At 48.3% G+C, this 13,445-nt stretch overlaps 1 protein-coding gene across 2 annotated transcripts in view; it reads left to right on the top strand.

The window, feature by feature from the left end:
* The window catches only part of LOC311133788 (voltage-gated potassium channel subunit beta-2), a gene marked incomplete at its 5' end in the record, with an annotated part of 159,970 nt that overhangs the window by 46,887 nt on the left and 99,638 nt on the right, over nucleotides 1-13,445 (top strand). Inside the window, 2 exons of one of the 2 annotated variants that reach the window (XM_084167359.1) lie at nucleotides 2,518-2,681; nucleotides 6,722-6,763. In XM_084167359.1, the coding sequence (XP_084023485.1) occupies nucleotides 2,608-2,681; nucleotides 6,722-6,763 (116 nt within the window). The remainder of the gene's footprint in view (nucleotides 1-2,517; nucleotides 2,682-6,721; nucleotides 6,764-13,445) is intronic. The other variant, XM_084167360.1, reaches the window with a different exon arrangement.

The following is a 13,445-nucleotide window of genomic DNA, read 5'->3' as shown; positions in this document are numbered from 1 at the left end:
GTTACTCTGTCTGTCTGAGAAGGACAACTTTACATAATTTAGCAAATAATTTTGACTGCTTGGAGAACCATTACATTTTAGGATCCTCTTCATTCTGCCTCTGATCTTTATTTAGGCCTAGATCCATATTATTATTCACCAATCAGGACACCCCTGGCAGTCCTCGTCTGTCATTCTGTCCTCCTCTCTTCCTGTGCCATCTATTGGCATCTATGTGTGTTTCCTGCTGCTAACACTGTACTGTACTTTCCAGGCCAGGACTGCTCTGCTGCCTACTTACGTAAGCCCTGTCTCAAGAGGAATCTCTCTCAGGCTGGGTGTAGGTGTCGGTTGCCTTTGGTGACTCCATGTTGCATTGTGTTGGACAGGAATGAAGGTAGCAGTATGTAGGTTGCAGTATGTAGATGTATGTAAGACTGGCTAAACACTAAACAGGCAATACTAAGGCATTCTTTCTTTTTGTCTTTATTTCAACCTCTCCAGTGAAATCCATCCCCACCCTGTCTGTGGGGCTGTCCTCCTTCTTCACACTACTCCTTTCCTTTAGTCTTCCTGCTGTCCTGTTGCGTTTGGATCAGCATGTGGTGGTGTAGGGCCAGAGGATGGTTCTGATCCGATAAGGTCCTGAACCTCCCTCCCTCTCTGTCTGCCTCCCTGCAGTTTTAATCTGCAGAATGCACCTTGGCCCATAAGAGCAGTACATCTGAGCTCAGCTCTCCAACTTGTGCTGCCGGGACAAGTCTGTACCGCATTGCTGCAGTAAGTATCCTCTCCCTCTCTTTCCTCTCTCTCCAACTGCAGCACAGCACAGCCATCTAGTGTGTGCTTCAAGCACCCCGAGGACTTTGATGCACCAATAATAAACTGTCAAAGCAAAGGAAAAACACTCAGCCTAGCCTAACTTTTTTGGGGTGTGCTGAGAGCATAACACTTCACCGACTGAGACTGTATGTCTGAACTTCAGTATAGGCTAAATGCCATTTGCTACACTTTAGCCTTGACTCCAGTCGTTCGTCAGTACAGTGTGTTGCGGTCTGGTACACACAGACACAGCCACCAAATCCAACAAGACAGCTCTTGCGTCCTCTGTTAATGATCAGTCAGTCGGTGGCACTAGATACATGACTTTCCAGCCAGGTGGAGTCCTACAGAATCCCCCAGTCAACGTAGATCTACAACACAGCCCATCTTCATCTGGCCATCATGACGCCATCATCATCATCATCACCTTGTAGGAGAAGGGACCAGCTAGACAGGCAGCGGCAGGCAGGGGCTTTTGTTCCGTCCTGCCTGGCAAGATTGAAGTGGTGTGACCAGAGAGCATTAAATGATTCCTTGAAAAGGGGACACCTCATTTTCTGTGTCTGATTGATGTGAGGAGAAAGTCACCTTCACGTCCTCGTCATTACCACATCTGTTTCTATTACCAGCAGACCAGCGACGGCTCATGGCTGGCTCGCTCACATGAGCTCAGTGAGCGAGCCACCTACACACGGCGATGGTTACCGTAGCAGTGCAGTCCTATGTAGACTATAATGTAGAGCAGGGGTGTCAAACTCATTTTGATCCCACGGCTGCACTCAGTCTTCACCGAGGTCCAGAGGGACTCACAGAATTTTACTGAAAAATGTATTGCTGTCATAATGTGCCTAGTTTTGGGAATTTTTGGTGCTCCTTTACTGTCTAGCTTTTGTTTTGGTAATTGTTAGCAAGCTGGACAAAGTGAAGAGACTAAATGTAGGTTGATTATCATTTCTACACAGTTTAGATTTGGTTATAGACATAAAAAATATCGGCTGCACTGAATCGTCCGGATCGGGCCCGCAAGCAGCATGTTTCACACCACTGATGTAGAGGGAAATGGTACATAGAGTACAGTAGGTAATGCAAATGGGATCTGTTTTCTTCTCCAGGCCCTTCTGTAGTCATCCTCCCCTCGGCCCCCAGCTGCCCAGCTCTCTTCTCCTGTTTTAGCCCCTTACTTCAGCAGTGCTCTCCTTCTTGGGCAAAGACTGTTGAGTTTCATAGAAAGTAGTCGCTAAGAGCACACGCACACAACAAGGGTAGGATGGAGAGGTGTGAGGACACCAATGACTTTGTGTGAACGTGTGTGCGATGGGTCTGTGTGTGTGGTATACGTGTGTATAAGAACGTTGTCGTACAAGGCTTTAACATGTTATCAGACCTGTACCTCTGATTGGTCCAATTTTGTTCCCGTAGTTTACAAAAAAAAATGTAACATCCCAAGTTACAGCCCACTGAGCCCAGAGATGGCAGTGTTATTGGTCTGATCATCTTACTTATTTATTCAAGCTGCTGCCTGTGAGACCACAGTGAGGGAATGGTGCCATCTAGTGGCTGGTGAAGAGCAGTGACATTTTGAAATGACTATTTGACATACAAAGAAAAAGGAATACTGAAATCGGGAATGGATACAAGTTGTCTTCCTTCTTATCATTATAACCACACAGAAGATATGCCAGTGTACAGACTGTTTGCTCTCTCTGTCCCCTCCAGAAGCCCAGTTTTTTGAGAGACAGGCCCCTGTCGTCCTGGTGAGAGATAGAGCCCTCGGCAGGCTGGCCATACCCCCACCCTCCCGCCTCCATGTATCCTGAATCTACCACAGACTCACCTGCCCGCCTCTCCCGACAGACTGGCTCGCCGGGCATGATCTACAAGTGAGTACTCACACACAAACACACATTCATTGTGGCCTGTGTATGTGATCTCATGGTGCATGCAGTTAATTGTCCAGCCTGATAAAAATGAAATGTCCATACTTCATGAGTCATGCCACTTCCATTCTATTCGGGACTTTTAAAACAAGCAGTCATGTATCTACTCGTGTCATCCCCAATCCTTTGTAATACAAAATAGATCAACAGTAAGCTTGTAGTGGAAACACTTGCAGTGGAAACACTTGTTTCTGTTCTATCATTGGTTCAAGCACAGACCCTTTCGTGCTGTTCCACTGTTCCACATGCCACTAATATGTGGCACCAGAGAACCATTTGTTTAGTGTTACTTTCAGACAGAATTGACAGTATTTTACCTGTAATTTTTTTGGCCAATGTTTATATTACACATTTTTACCGCTTTCTTGCCGGTATACACCTTTTATACATCCCGCAGGGTTTCCGTTAGCTGATAATTGCCGGCTTTTGGCCGATTAAATAAATGAAAAGCCGATAAATGACAGTGTAGCCGGCCAAACTGTCCAGGGCTGCCCTGCTGCTGAGGATAGAGCGACAGAGGAGCCTTGGCCTAGGCTACTGTTCAATGAGAAGATGGGGGCTTTTTTTCATTGGCGTAAAATGAAAGTTAGAGAGTATGCCTATAGTGAAAAGCCTACTAGGCAGGGCTCCAGACTGCGACCATTGAGTCACATTTTGCGACCCTGTGACTTGGCTGTGCGAGTAAAAAAAATGTATTGGTCACATCGGTGCGAGCTGCACATTCATTCACCTCACTCAAAACGCCCTATTTTTTAGGAGGCTAAAACCATGATTTGGTCACAGTAAAGTACATTATCTTCATGATTCCTGTAATGAAAGTTTCTGCCTGCCCATGTGCCTGTTTTGCTGGGGCCTGCCTGCTGTGTTGAGCGAGCCACTCTCTCGCTCCTTTCCCAGCTGAAAAAAATGCTCTGGGAGAAATAAAAGTTTTCTGATTGTATAACATACGAAAATCAAATTGTGGGGAAAACACAGCTATCCTGTTGTCAAAGATGGAGAGAGGATGTTCTCAGCTTTCTGTAGGTATACTTTTTATTTCTCAACTAACAATTTTGAGATCAATAGCAACTATTTTACAAACTAGATATTTGATATGGCTTTGAGATACCAAGCACGCAAAATGACTTTGGCCATTGGGTTGCATTGGCCTCATTGGGCGGTAGGCTACAACTGCAAAGCTGTTTTGGGGGGACATTAAATGTACGTTAGATTTAGTACATGGCTACTAGCAGTGGGTATTATCTTTAAAGTTAGTGATCTAGCTAATGTGTTTTGAGTTTCCACCTACTCAGGTGGTGAATTAGTCCCAAATAACAATGTGCCTATGATTTTAGAGCACATACAGTTGAAGTCGGAAGTTTACGTACACCTTAGTCAAATACATTTAAACATTTTCTGACATTTAATCCTAGTAAAGATTTCCTGTCTTAGGTCAGTTAGGATCACCACTTTATTTTAAGAATGTGAAATGTCAGAATAATAGTAGAGAGAATGATTTATTTCAGCTTTTATTTCTTTCATCACATTCCCAGTGGGTCAGAAGTTTACATACACGCAATTCATTTTTGGTAGCATTGCCTTTAAATTGTTTAACTTGGGTCAAACGTTTCGGGTAGCCTTCCACAAGCTTCCCACAATAAGTTGGGTGAATTTTGGCCCATTCCTCCTGACAGAGCTGGTGTAACTGAGTCAGGTTTGTAGGCCTCCTTGCTCGCACACGCTTTTTCAGTTCTAACTACACATTTTCTATAGGATTGAGGTCAGGGCTTTGTGATGGCCACTCCAATACCTTAACTTTGTTGTCCTTAAGCCATTTTGCAACAACTTTGGAAGTATGCTTGGGGTCATTGTCCATTTGGAAGACCCATTTGCGACCAAGCTTTAACTTCCTGACTGATGTCTTGAGATGTTGCTTCAATATATCCACATAATTTTCCTTCCTCATGATGCCATCTATTTTATGAAGTGCACCAGTCCCTCCTGCAGCAAAGCACCCCCACAGCATGATGCTGTCATCCCCGTGCTTCACGGTTGGGATGGTGTTCTTCGGCTTGCAAGCAACCCCCTTTTTCCTCCAAACATAACGATGGTCATTATGGCCAAACAGTTCTATTTTTGTTTCATCAGACCAGAGGATATTTCTCCAAAAAGTACGATCTTTGTCCCCATGTGCAGTTGCAAACTGTAGTCTGGCTTTTTTATGGCGGTTTTGGAGCAGTGGCTTCTTCCTTGCTGAGCGGCCTTTCAGGTTATGTCGATATAGGACTCGTTTTACTGTGGATAAAGATACTTTTGTACCTGTTTCCTCCAGCATCTTCACAATGTCCTTTGCTGTCGTTCTGGGATTGATTTGCACTTTTCGCACCAAAGTACGATCATCTCAAGGATACAGAACACATCTCCTTCCTGAGCGGTATGACGGCTGCGTGGTCCCATGGTGTTTATACTTGCGTACTATTGTTTGTACAGATGAACGTGGTACCTTCAGGCGTTTGGAAATTGTTCCCAAGAATGATTTTATTTCTGAGGTCTTGGCTGATTTCTTTAGATTTTCCCATGATGTCAACCAAATAGGCACTGAGTATGAAGGTAGGCCTTGAAATACATCCACAGGTACACCTCTATTTGACTCAAATGATGTCAATTAGCCTATCAGAAGCTTCTAAAGCCATGACATCATTTTCTGGAATTTTTCAAGCTGTTTAAAGGCACAGTCAACTTAGTGTATGTAAACTTCTGACCCACTGGAATTGTGATACAGTGAATTATAAGTGAAATAATATGTCTGTAAACAATTGTTGGAAAAATTACTTGTGTCATGCACAAAGTAGATGTCCTAACCGACTTGCCAAAACTATAGTTTGTTAAAAATAAATTTGTGGAGTGGTTGAAAAACAAGTTTTAATGACTCCAACCTAAGTGTATGTAAACTGCCGACTTCAACTGTAAATATGCAGACAAATTCATCTAAATTGAACAAAAAAATCAGAAAATTCAGGAGCCCTATTTTAACAGTAAAATATAACAACAATAGGATAATTGTCCACCCAAAATGCATGACAATCACTGGATTAGGTTGCACATTAAAATCCATATTGTGATCAATTGCCTGAATTGATGCGATAACGATAAATAGAACGACAAGTTTCTAACAATGTGCACCATTTTTAGTTTTTTTGGTATAAGCGTTTATTACGCGTATACTACAGTTGCCAAAGAAAACAGTATGAAAGCACACATTTACCGGTATAAATAAAACATGTTAATTGATATTTTCATTTTCTCATCTTTTGGTTGCTACAGAAGAGACCCAGTCTTTCGTTCGATTAATTGTATATTTATGGACGCGACCCAGTTGTTCGTTCTATATGTTCCGTTGCCATGCTCACTGGCAACATTCTTATCCCTTTCTTGATAGCTAGCCAGCTAGCTACAGCTATCACAGTCACAACCTCTGCAGCCATAATAACAGCAAAATAAGCTGCATTTGCGTTTGTTTAAGTTGTTATATTGGCCATATACCACACCCCCTCAGGCCTTATTGCTTAATTATAACACTGATCGCAAGGGAGTTTTGATGCTTCAGAAATCTCTGCAATCTCTTTTTCCCTTCTATTTCAGTCTTTGCCCTTCCCTTCATTTAATATTCAATTGCTTGATATGCATTCTGCACACTATAGTATTTTTCAAAGGAAGCTATGCTCTACTATGGATATCCGCAGAGGTCTCTGTGTGCTGTGCATGTATGACAGATTCACAGATGTACCTCAGATGTCTGAATGTCAGTGAATGGTATTTGGGGTCCAGTTCGTTGCTTGATACACTAAGCCTTCCTATTCCCTGTGAAACTAGGCTTTATTCTCGCATGCAGCATGTCTTTTACTATGTTGTTCCCCTTTCTCTCTTATGGATTACTGTCCCCTCCCTTCTGCTACATGTTAATCTAAGCTGTACTCTCTCTTCCTCTCTTCCGCTGGCCTCAGCGCACGCTATGGGAGCCCTAAACGACAGCTGCAGTTCTACAGGTATCTCTCTCTGTCTCTCTCTCTGTCTACTGTGGAACCTGGCTCTGACTGCTTTCCTATACTTCTCTATGTCAATCTGTATCATCCTCTGATGCACTGATGGTATTTTTACTAGTCAACCTTCGCCTAGCTAGTAGCCTGATTTTATCTTTGCTGGACACCCCATTGTGCTGTTCGCAATGTTGTTCAGAGGCCATATGTGTAGTCTGCATTGCACTCAGCCCTTCAAATAGGTATCAAAGTGTTGCATCTAAAAGTGACCTCATACTTCGGTTTCTTGCAGTCTGTACTGTACTCAGCCCAGTCCAGTAGTGGGCTATCAGGGTTGTATGTCTTCTTGCTGTTTCAGAAGGGGATCATGTTTTATTGGCTGATCTGGTTATAAAACCCCTGACGCTGTAGATGCAGGCCAGGATAATGAGTTCTCTATCAGATTTTGATCTCCGAAGCTTCCCTTGCACATTTCTGTCCTTTTATAAGAGTCCCGCTACTGCCCTGACCCAGAGAGGGGATCGTTCACGGCTTCACTCGCTCTCTGTCTGTCTCACACAGACTGGCTAGAAGTGTGATGGGAAGGGTAGTTTACCACTTTTTTATAATTTCATCATGATACACTAAATGTGTGACCTTAGGTAATTTGAGTGAACTTTTGATGCGTATTTTAGTATGTTATAACGTTTTATCAGAAGGCTGTCTACAGCACACATTCAGTTATGTCACGTTTGTAACACAATTAGAATACCACACAGTTTTTGTGGTTTCATAGATGTTTTTTCTGTTTTCTGGGAGGCCTGGGATTCTAGCAGGATTGAAGTCAATTACAGTGGAAAATACCACACGGTTAATAATATACAGTGCCTTCGGAAATAATTCAAACCCCTTGACTATTTCCACATTTTGTTAGGTTACAGCCTTATTCTAAAATGGATTAAAAAAACAGGTTTTTAGACATTTTTGCACATTTATTATCAATAAAAAACTGAAATATCACATTTACATAAGTATTCAGACCCTTTACTCAGTACTTTGTTGAAGCACATTTGGCAGCGATTACAGCCTTGAGTCTTCTTGGGTATGATGCTATAAGCTTGGCACACCTGTATTTGGGGAGTTTCTCCCACTCTCTGCAGATCCTCTCAAGCTCTGTCAGGTTGGATTGGGAGTGTTGCTGCACAGCTATTTTAAGGTCTCTCCAGAGATGTTGGATCGGGTTCAAGTCCGGGCTCTGGCTGGCCACTCAATTCAGAGACTTGTCCCGAAGCCACTCCTGCGTTGTCTTGGCTGTGTTCTTAGGGTCGTTATCCTGTTGGAAGGTGAACCTTCGCCCCAGTCTGAGGTCCTGAGCGCTCTCGAGCAGGTTTTCATCAAGGATCTCTCTGCTCCGTTCATCTTTACCTCGAACCTGACTAGTCTCCCAGTCCCTGCTGCTGAAAAACATTCCCACAGCACGATGCTGCCACCACCATGCTTCACCGTAGGGATGGTGCCAGGTTTCCTCCAGGCGTGACGCTTGGCATTCAGGCGAAAGAGTTCAATATTGGTTTCATCAGACCAGAGAATCTTGTTTCTCATGGTCTGAGTCCTTTAGGTGCCTTTTGGCAAACTCCAAGCGGGCTGTCATTTGCCTTTTACTGAGGAGTAGCTTGCGTCTGGCCACTCTACCATAAAGGCCTGATTGGTGGAGTGCTGCAGAGATGGTTATCCTTCTGGAAGGTTCTCCCATCTCCACAGAGGAACTCTAGAGCTCTGTCAGAGTGACCATTGGGTTCTTGGTCACCTCCCTGACCAAGGCCCTTCTCCCCCGATTGCTCAGTTTGGCCGGGCGGCCAGCTCTAGGAAGAGTTTTGGTGGTTCCAAACTTCTTCCATTTAAGAATGATGGAGGCCACTGTGTTCTTGGGGACCTTCAAAGCTGCAGACTTTTTTTGGTACAATTCCTTCGACCTCATGGCTTGGTTTTTGCTCTGACATGCACTGTTGTCATTGGGAGCTGTAGGTGGGTGTGGTGCAGGAATCAGATGCAGGACGCAGAAAAATAAGTCCAATAGACTTTAGTGAACAGCACACTCAAATTCACGAGTCAAACGCCCGGAGGCGAGAAAGTCCGCACACAGGCGAAAACCAAACGGCGCACAAAACAGTGCGTAAATAACCTCCGAACACAGAGGAGGAAAATATGAAATGCACAAGGCAAACAGTAGCGCACAAAACACGACAGCGAAACAATAACACACAAACACAGACACACACAACGAGAACTAAATAGAACACTAACGAGGACTAACTAGACACAGGTGTACAACATCAAGACCAAACCAAACGAACATGAAACATAGATCGGTGGCAGCTAGTACTCCGGAGACGACGACCGCCGAAGCCTGCCCGAACCAGGAGGAGGCGCAGCCTCGGCCGAAACCGTGACAGTACCCCCCCCTTGACGCGCGGCTCCAGCCGTGCGCCGACCCCGGCCTCGGGGACGACCAGGAGGACGCGGAGCAGGGCGCGCGGGATGGTCCCGGTGGAACTCCGACAGGAGAGATGGGTCTAGGATGTCCCTCCGCGGCACCCAGCACCGCTCCTCCGGGCCGTACCCCTCCCACTCCACGAGATACTGGAGACCCCCCATCCGGCGTCTGGAGTCCAAGATGGACCGAACGGTGTACGCCGGAGCCCCCTCGATGTCCAATGGGGGCGGAGGAGTCTCTCCTATCTCATTGTCCTGGAGTGGACCAGCTACCACCGGCCTGAGAAGAGACACATGGAACGAGGGGTTAATATTCTTATATTCAACAGGTAGATGTAACCTATAACACACCTCGTTCAATCTTCTCAGGACTTTAAAGGGCCCCACAAACCGCCGAATCAGCTTCCGGCAGGGCAGGCGGAGGGGTAGGTTTCTGGTAGAGAGCCAGACTCGATCTCCGGGTGCGTACACCGGCCCCTCACTGCGGTGGAGATCGGCGCTCGCCTTGTGACGAAGGACGGCCCGCTGCAGGTGGACGTGGGCAGCGTTCCACGTCTCTTCCGAGCGCCTCATCCAATCATCCACCGCAGGGGCCTCGATCTGGCTCTGCTGCCACGGTGCCAGAACCGGCTGGTAACCTAATACACATTGAAAAGAGGTTAGGTTAGTAGAGGAGTGGCGGAGAGAGTTCTGGGCCATCTCGGCCCAGGGAATGTAACGCGCCCACTCCTCAGGCCGGTCCTGGCAATACGACCTCAGAAACCTACCCACATCCTGGTTGACACGTTCCACCTGCCCGTTACTCTCCGGGTGGTACCCCGAGGTAAGGCTAACCGAGACCCCCAAACGCTCCATAAACGCTCTCCACACACGGGAGGTAAACTGGGGGCCTCGATCAGACACTATATCCTCGGGGACCCCGTAATGCCGGAAGACGTGGGTAAATAGGGCCTCAGCGGTCTGTAGGGCAGTAGGAAGACCCGACATAGGGAGAAGACGACAGGCCTTAGAGAACCGGTCCACAACGACCAGGATGGTGGTATTCCCCTGAGAGAGGGGAAGGTCTGTTACAAAATCCACCGAGAGGTGGGACCATGGTCGTTGTGGAACGGGTAGGGGCTGTAACTTACCCCTGGGCAGATGTCGGGGCGCCTTACACTGGGCGCACACCGAGCAGGAGGAGACGTAAACCCTCACATCCCTAGCCAAAGTAGGCCACCAGTATTTAGTGCTAAGGCAATGCACTGTCCGGCCAATACCCGGATGTCCAGAGGAGAGTGACGTGTGAGCCCAGTAGATGAGTCGATCCCGAATCTCGAGCGGAACGTACTTCCGACCCTCAGGACATTGTGGAGGGCTGGGGTCGGTACGCAACGCTCGCTCGATCTCGGCATCGACCTCCCACACCACCGGTGCCACAAGGCAAGACTCCGGTAGTATGGGAGTAGGCTCAACGGACCTCTCCTCCGTGTCATACCGCCGGGACAGTGCATCTGCCTTGCCATTCTGGGAACCAGGGATGTACGTGATTTTAAATACGAACCTGGTGAGAAACATACTCCATCGAGCCTGGCGAGGGTTCAGTCTCCTCGCTGCCCTGATGTACTCCAGGTTCCGATGGTCAGTCAAAATGAGGAAAGGGTGTTGAGCCCCCTCAAGCCAATGCCTCCACACCTTAAGGGCCTGAACTACAGCTAACAGCTCCCTGTCCCCAACGTCATAGTTACGCTCCGCCGGGCTGAGCTTTTTGGAGTAAAAAGCACAGGGGCGGAGTTTAGTTGGCGAGCCGGACCGTTGAGAGAGCACGGCCCCTATACCAGCCTCAGACGCGTCCACCTCAACCTGAAAGGGAATCGTGGGATCCGGATGCGCCAGCACCGGAGCCGACGTAAACAGGTCCTTCAGTCTCCCAAAGGCCCTGTCCGCATCAGCTGACCACTGCAGGCGCACCGGACCCCCCTTCAGAAGGGACGTGATGGGAGCTGCCACCTGTCCAAAACCCCGGATAAACCTCCGGTAGTAATTCGCAAAGCCCAAGAACTGCTGCACCTCTTTTACAGTGGTTGGAGTTTGCCAATTACGCACAGCGGACACACGATCCACCTCCATACTCACCCCTGACGCGGACAACCGATAACCCAAAAAGGAGACCGACTCCTGGAAAAACAGACATTTCTCTGCCTTGACATATAGGTCGTGCTCCAACAGCCTCCTCAATACACGTCGCACCAGGGTTACATGCTCGGCTCGGGTAGACGAGTATACCAGAATATCATCAATGTACACGACCACCCCTTGTCCCTGCATATCCCGGAAAATGTCATCTACGAAGGATTGAAAGACTGATGGAGCATTCATCAACCCATATGGCATGACAAGATATTCGAAATGACCTGACGTGGTACTAAACGCTGTTTTCCATTCATCGCCCTCCCTAATGCGCACCAAGTTATACGCGCTCCTGAGATCCAATTTTGTGAAAAACCGCGCCCCATGCAATGACTCTGTCATGGTCGCAATCAGAGGGAGTGGATAACTGTATTTCACAGTAATCTGATTGAGACCACGGTAATCAATGCATGGGCGCAACCCTCCATCTTTCTTTTTCACAAAAAAGAAACTCGAAGAGGCGGGGGAAGTGGAAGGCCGAATGTATCCCTGTCTCAAAGATTCGGCTATGTAGGTCTCCATAGCTTTTCTCTCCTCTTGAGACAAAGGATACACATGGCTCCGTGGGAGCGCTGCTCCTGCCTGGAGATCAATCGCACAATCCCCCTGTCTATGGGGAGGCAACTGCGTCGCCCTAGTTTTGCTAAACACAAGAGCTAAATCCCCATATTCAGGCGGAATGTGCAGTGCGGGCACTTGGTTTGGACTTTCCACCGAAGTCGCCCCCACGGAAACACCCAGACATCGCCCCTCACACTGAACAGACCACCCATCGAGAGCCCTCTGTTGCCACGAAATAGCAGGGTTATGGGTGCTTAACCAGGGAATCCCCAGCACCACTGGGTACGCAGGAGAGTCGATCAGATACAGCTGTATAGTCTCTTCATGACCCCCCTGCGCACACATCCTAAGTGGCGCTGTGACTTCCCTGATCAACCCCGACCCCAACGGACGGCTATCTAAGGCATGAACGGGAAAAGGTTTGTCAACGGGTAGGAGAGGGATCCCTAACTCTAAACAAAACTTTCGATCAACAAAATTCCCAGCTGCGCCTGAATCTACTAGCGCCTTATGCTGGGAATGAGGTGCAACCTGTGGAAAACCAACAGGTATACAAAAGTGCGCAACAGAAAGCTCTGGGTAGGTGGGGCGTCTACTCACCTGGGAGGCCCCCCCAGTGCGTGGCCTGTTGTCTTCTCCCCCGGAGAACCCTCCCCAGCACCTGGCCGCAGTGTGCCCTCCACGACCGCACTTGGTGCAGGAGACAGGCCCCCTCGGGCTCCTCCTACTCCGTTCTCTAGCGCCGGCACCCCCGAGCTCCATAGGGCTCGGCTCGGAGGTGCCGGAGGGCGGAATGGACGGACCCCCCTCGGGACGTCCACGGGTGGCCAGCAGGGTGTCTAAACGGATGGACATATCAACCAACTGGTCGAAAGTCAGATGGGTATCCCTGCAGGCCAACTCTCGTTGAACGTCCTCCCGGAGGCTACACCGAAAATGGTCAATGAGAGCCCGTTCATTCCACCCTGCATCCGCCGCTAGAGTCCGGTACTCCAAAGCAAACGCCTGTGCGCTCCTCCTCCCCTGTCTCAAGTGGACTAGCTGCTCCCCCGCCGCTTTGCCCTCAGGTGGATGGTCAAACACGGCCTTGAAGCGGCGGGAGAACTCGGCGTAGGAGATGGTGTTGGCGTCCATCTTCCTCCACTCAGCGTTAGCCCACTCCAACGCCTTTCCCGAGAGACAGGAGATGAGGGCGGAAACGCTCTCGTGTCCCGAGGGCACCGGGTGTACAGTGGCCAGGTAGAGCTCCACCTGCAGGAGGAACCCCTGACACCCGGCAGCTGTTCCGTCATACGCCCTCGGGAGCGAGAGCCGAATCCTCCTGGGTTCCGGACCTGGGGCTGGTGGACCGGCCGATGGGGTGGACAGGGTAGGTGGAGGTGTGGGTACCCTGCTGGCTTCCCATCGGTGCAGGGTGTTGATCACGTCCTGTAGAGCGGTCTCCAGTTGTCTTATCTGGCCCTCCTGCCAATGGATATGCTCCTCGAGC

Source organism: Coregonus lavaretus, assembly GCF_964263955.1.
Source record: "Coregonus lavaretus genome assembly, chromosome: 8".
Taxonomy (NCBI): domain Eukaryota; kingdom Metazoa; phylum Chordata; class Actinopteri; order Salmoniformes; family Salmonidae; genus Coregonus; species Coregonus lavaretus.
Note: the sequence above shows the minus strand (reverse complement) of the source record. Positions and strands in the feature narration are given on the sequence as shown.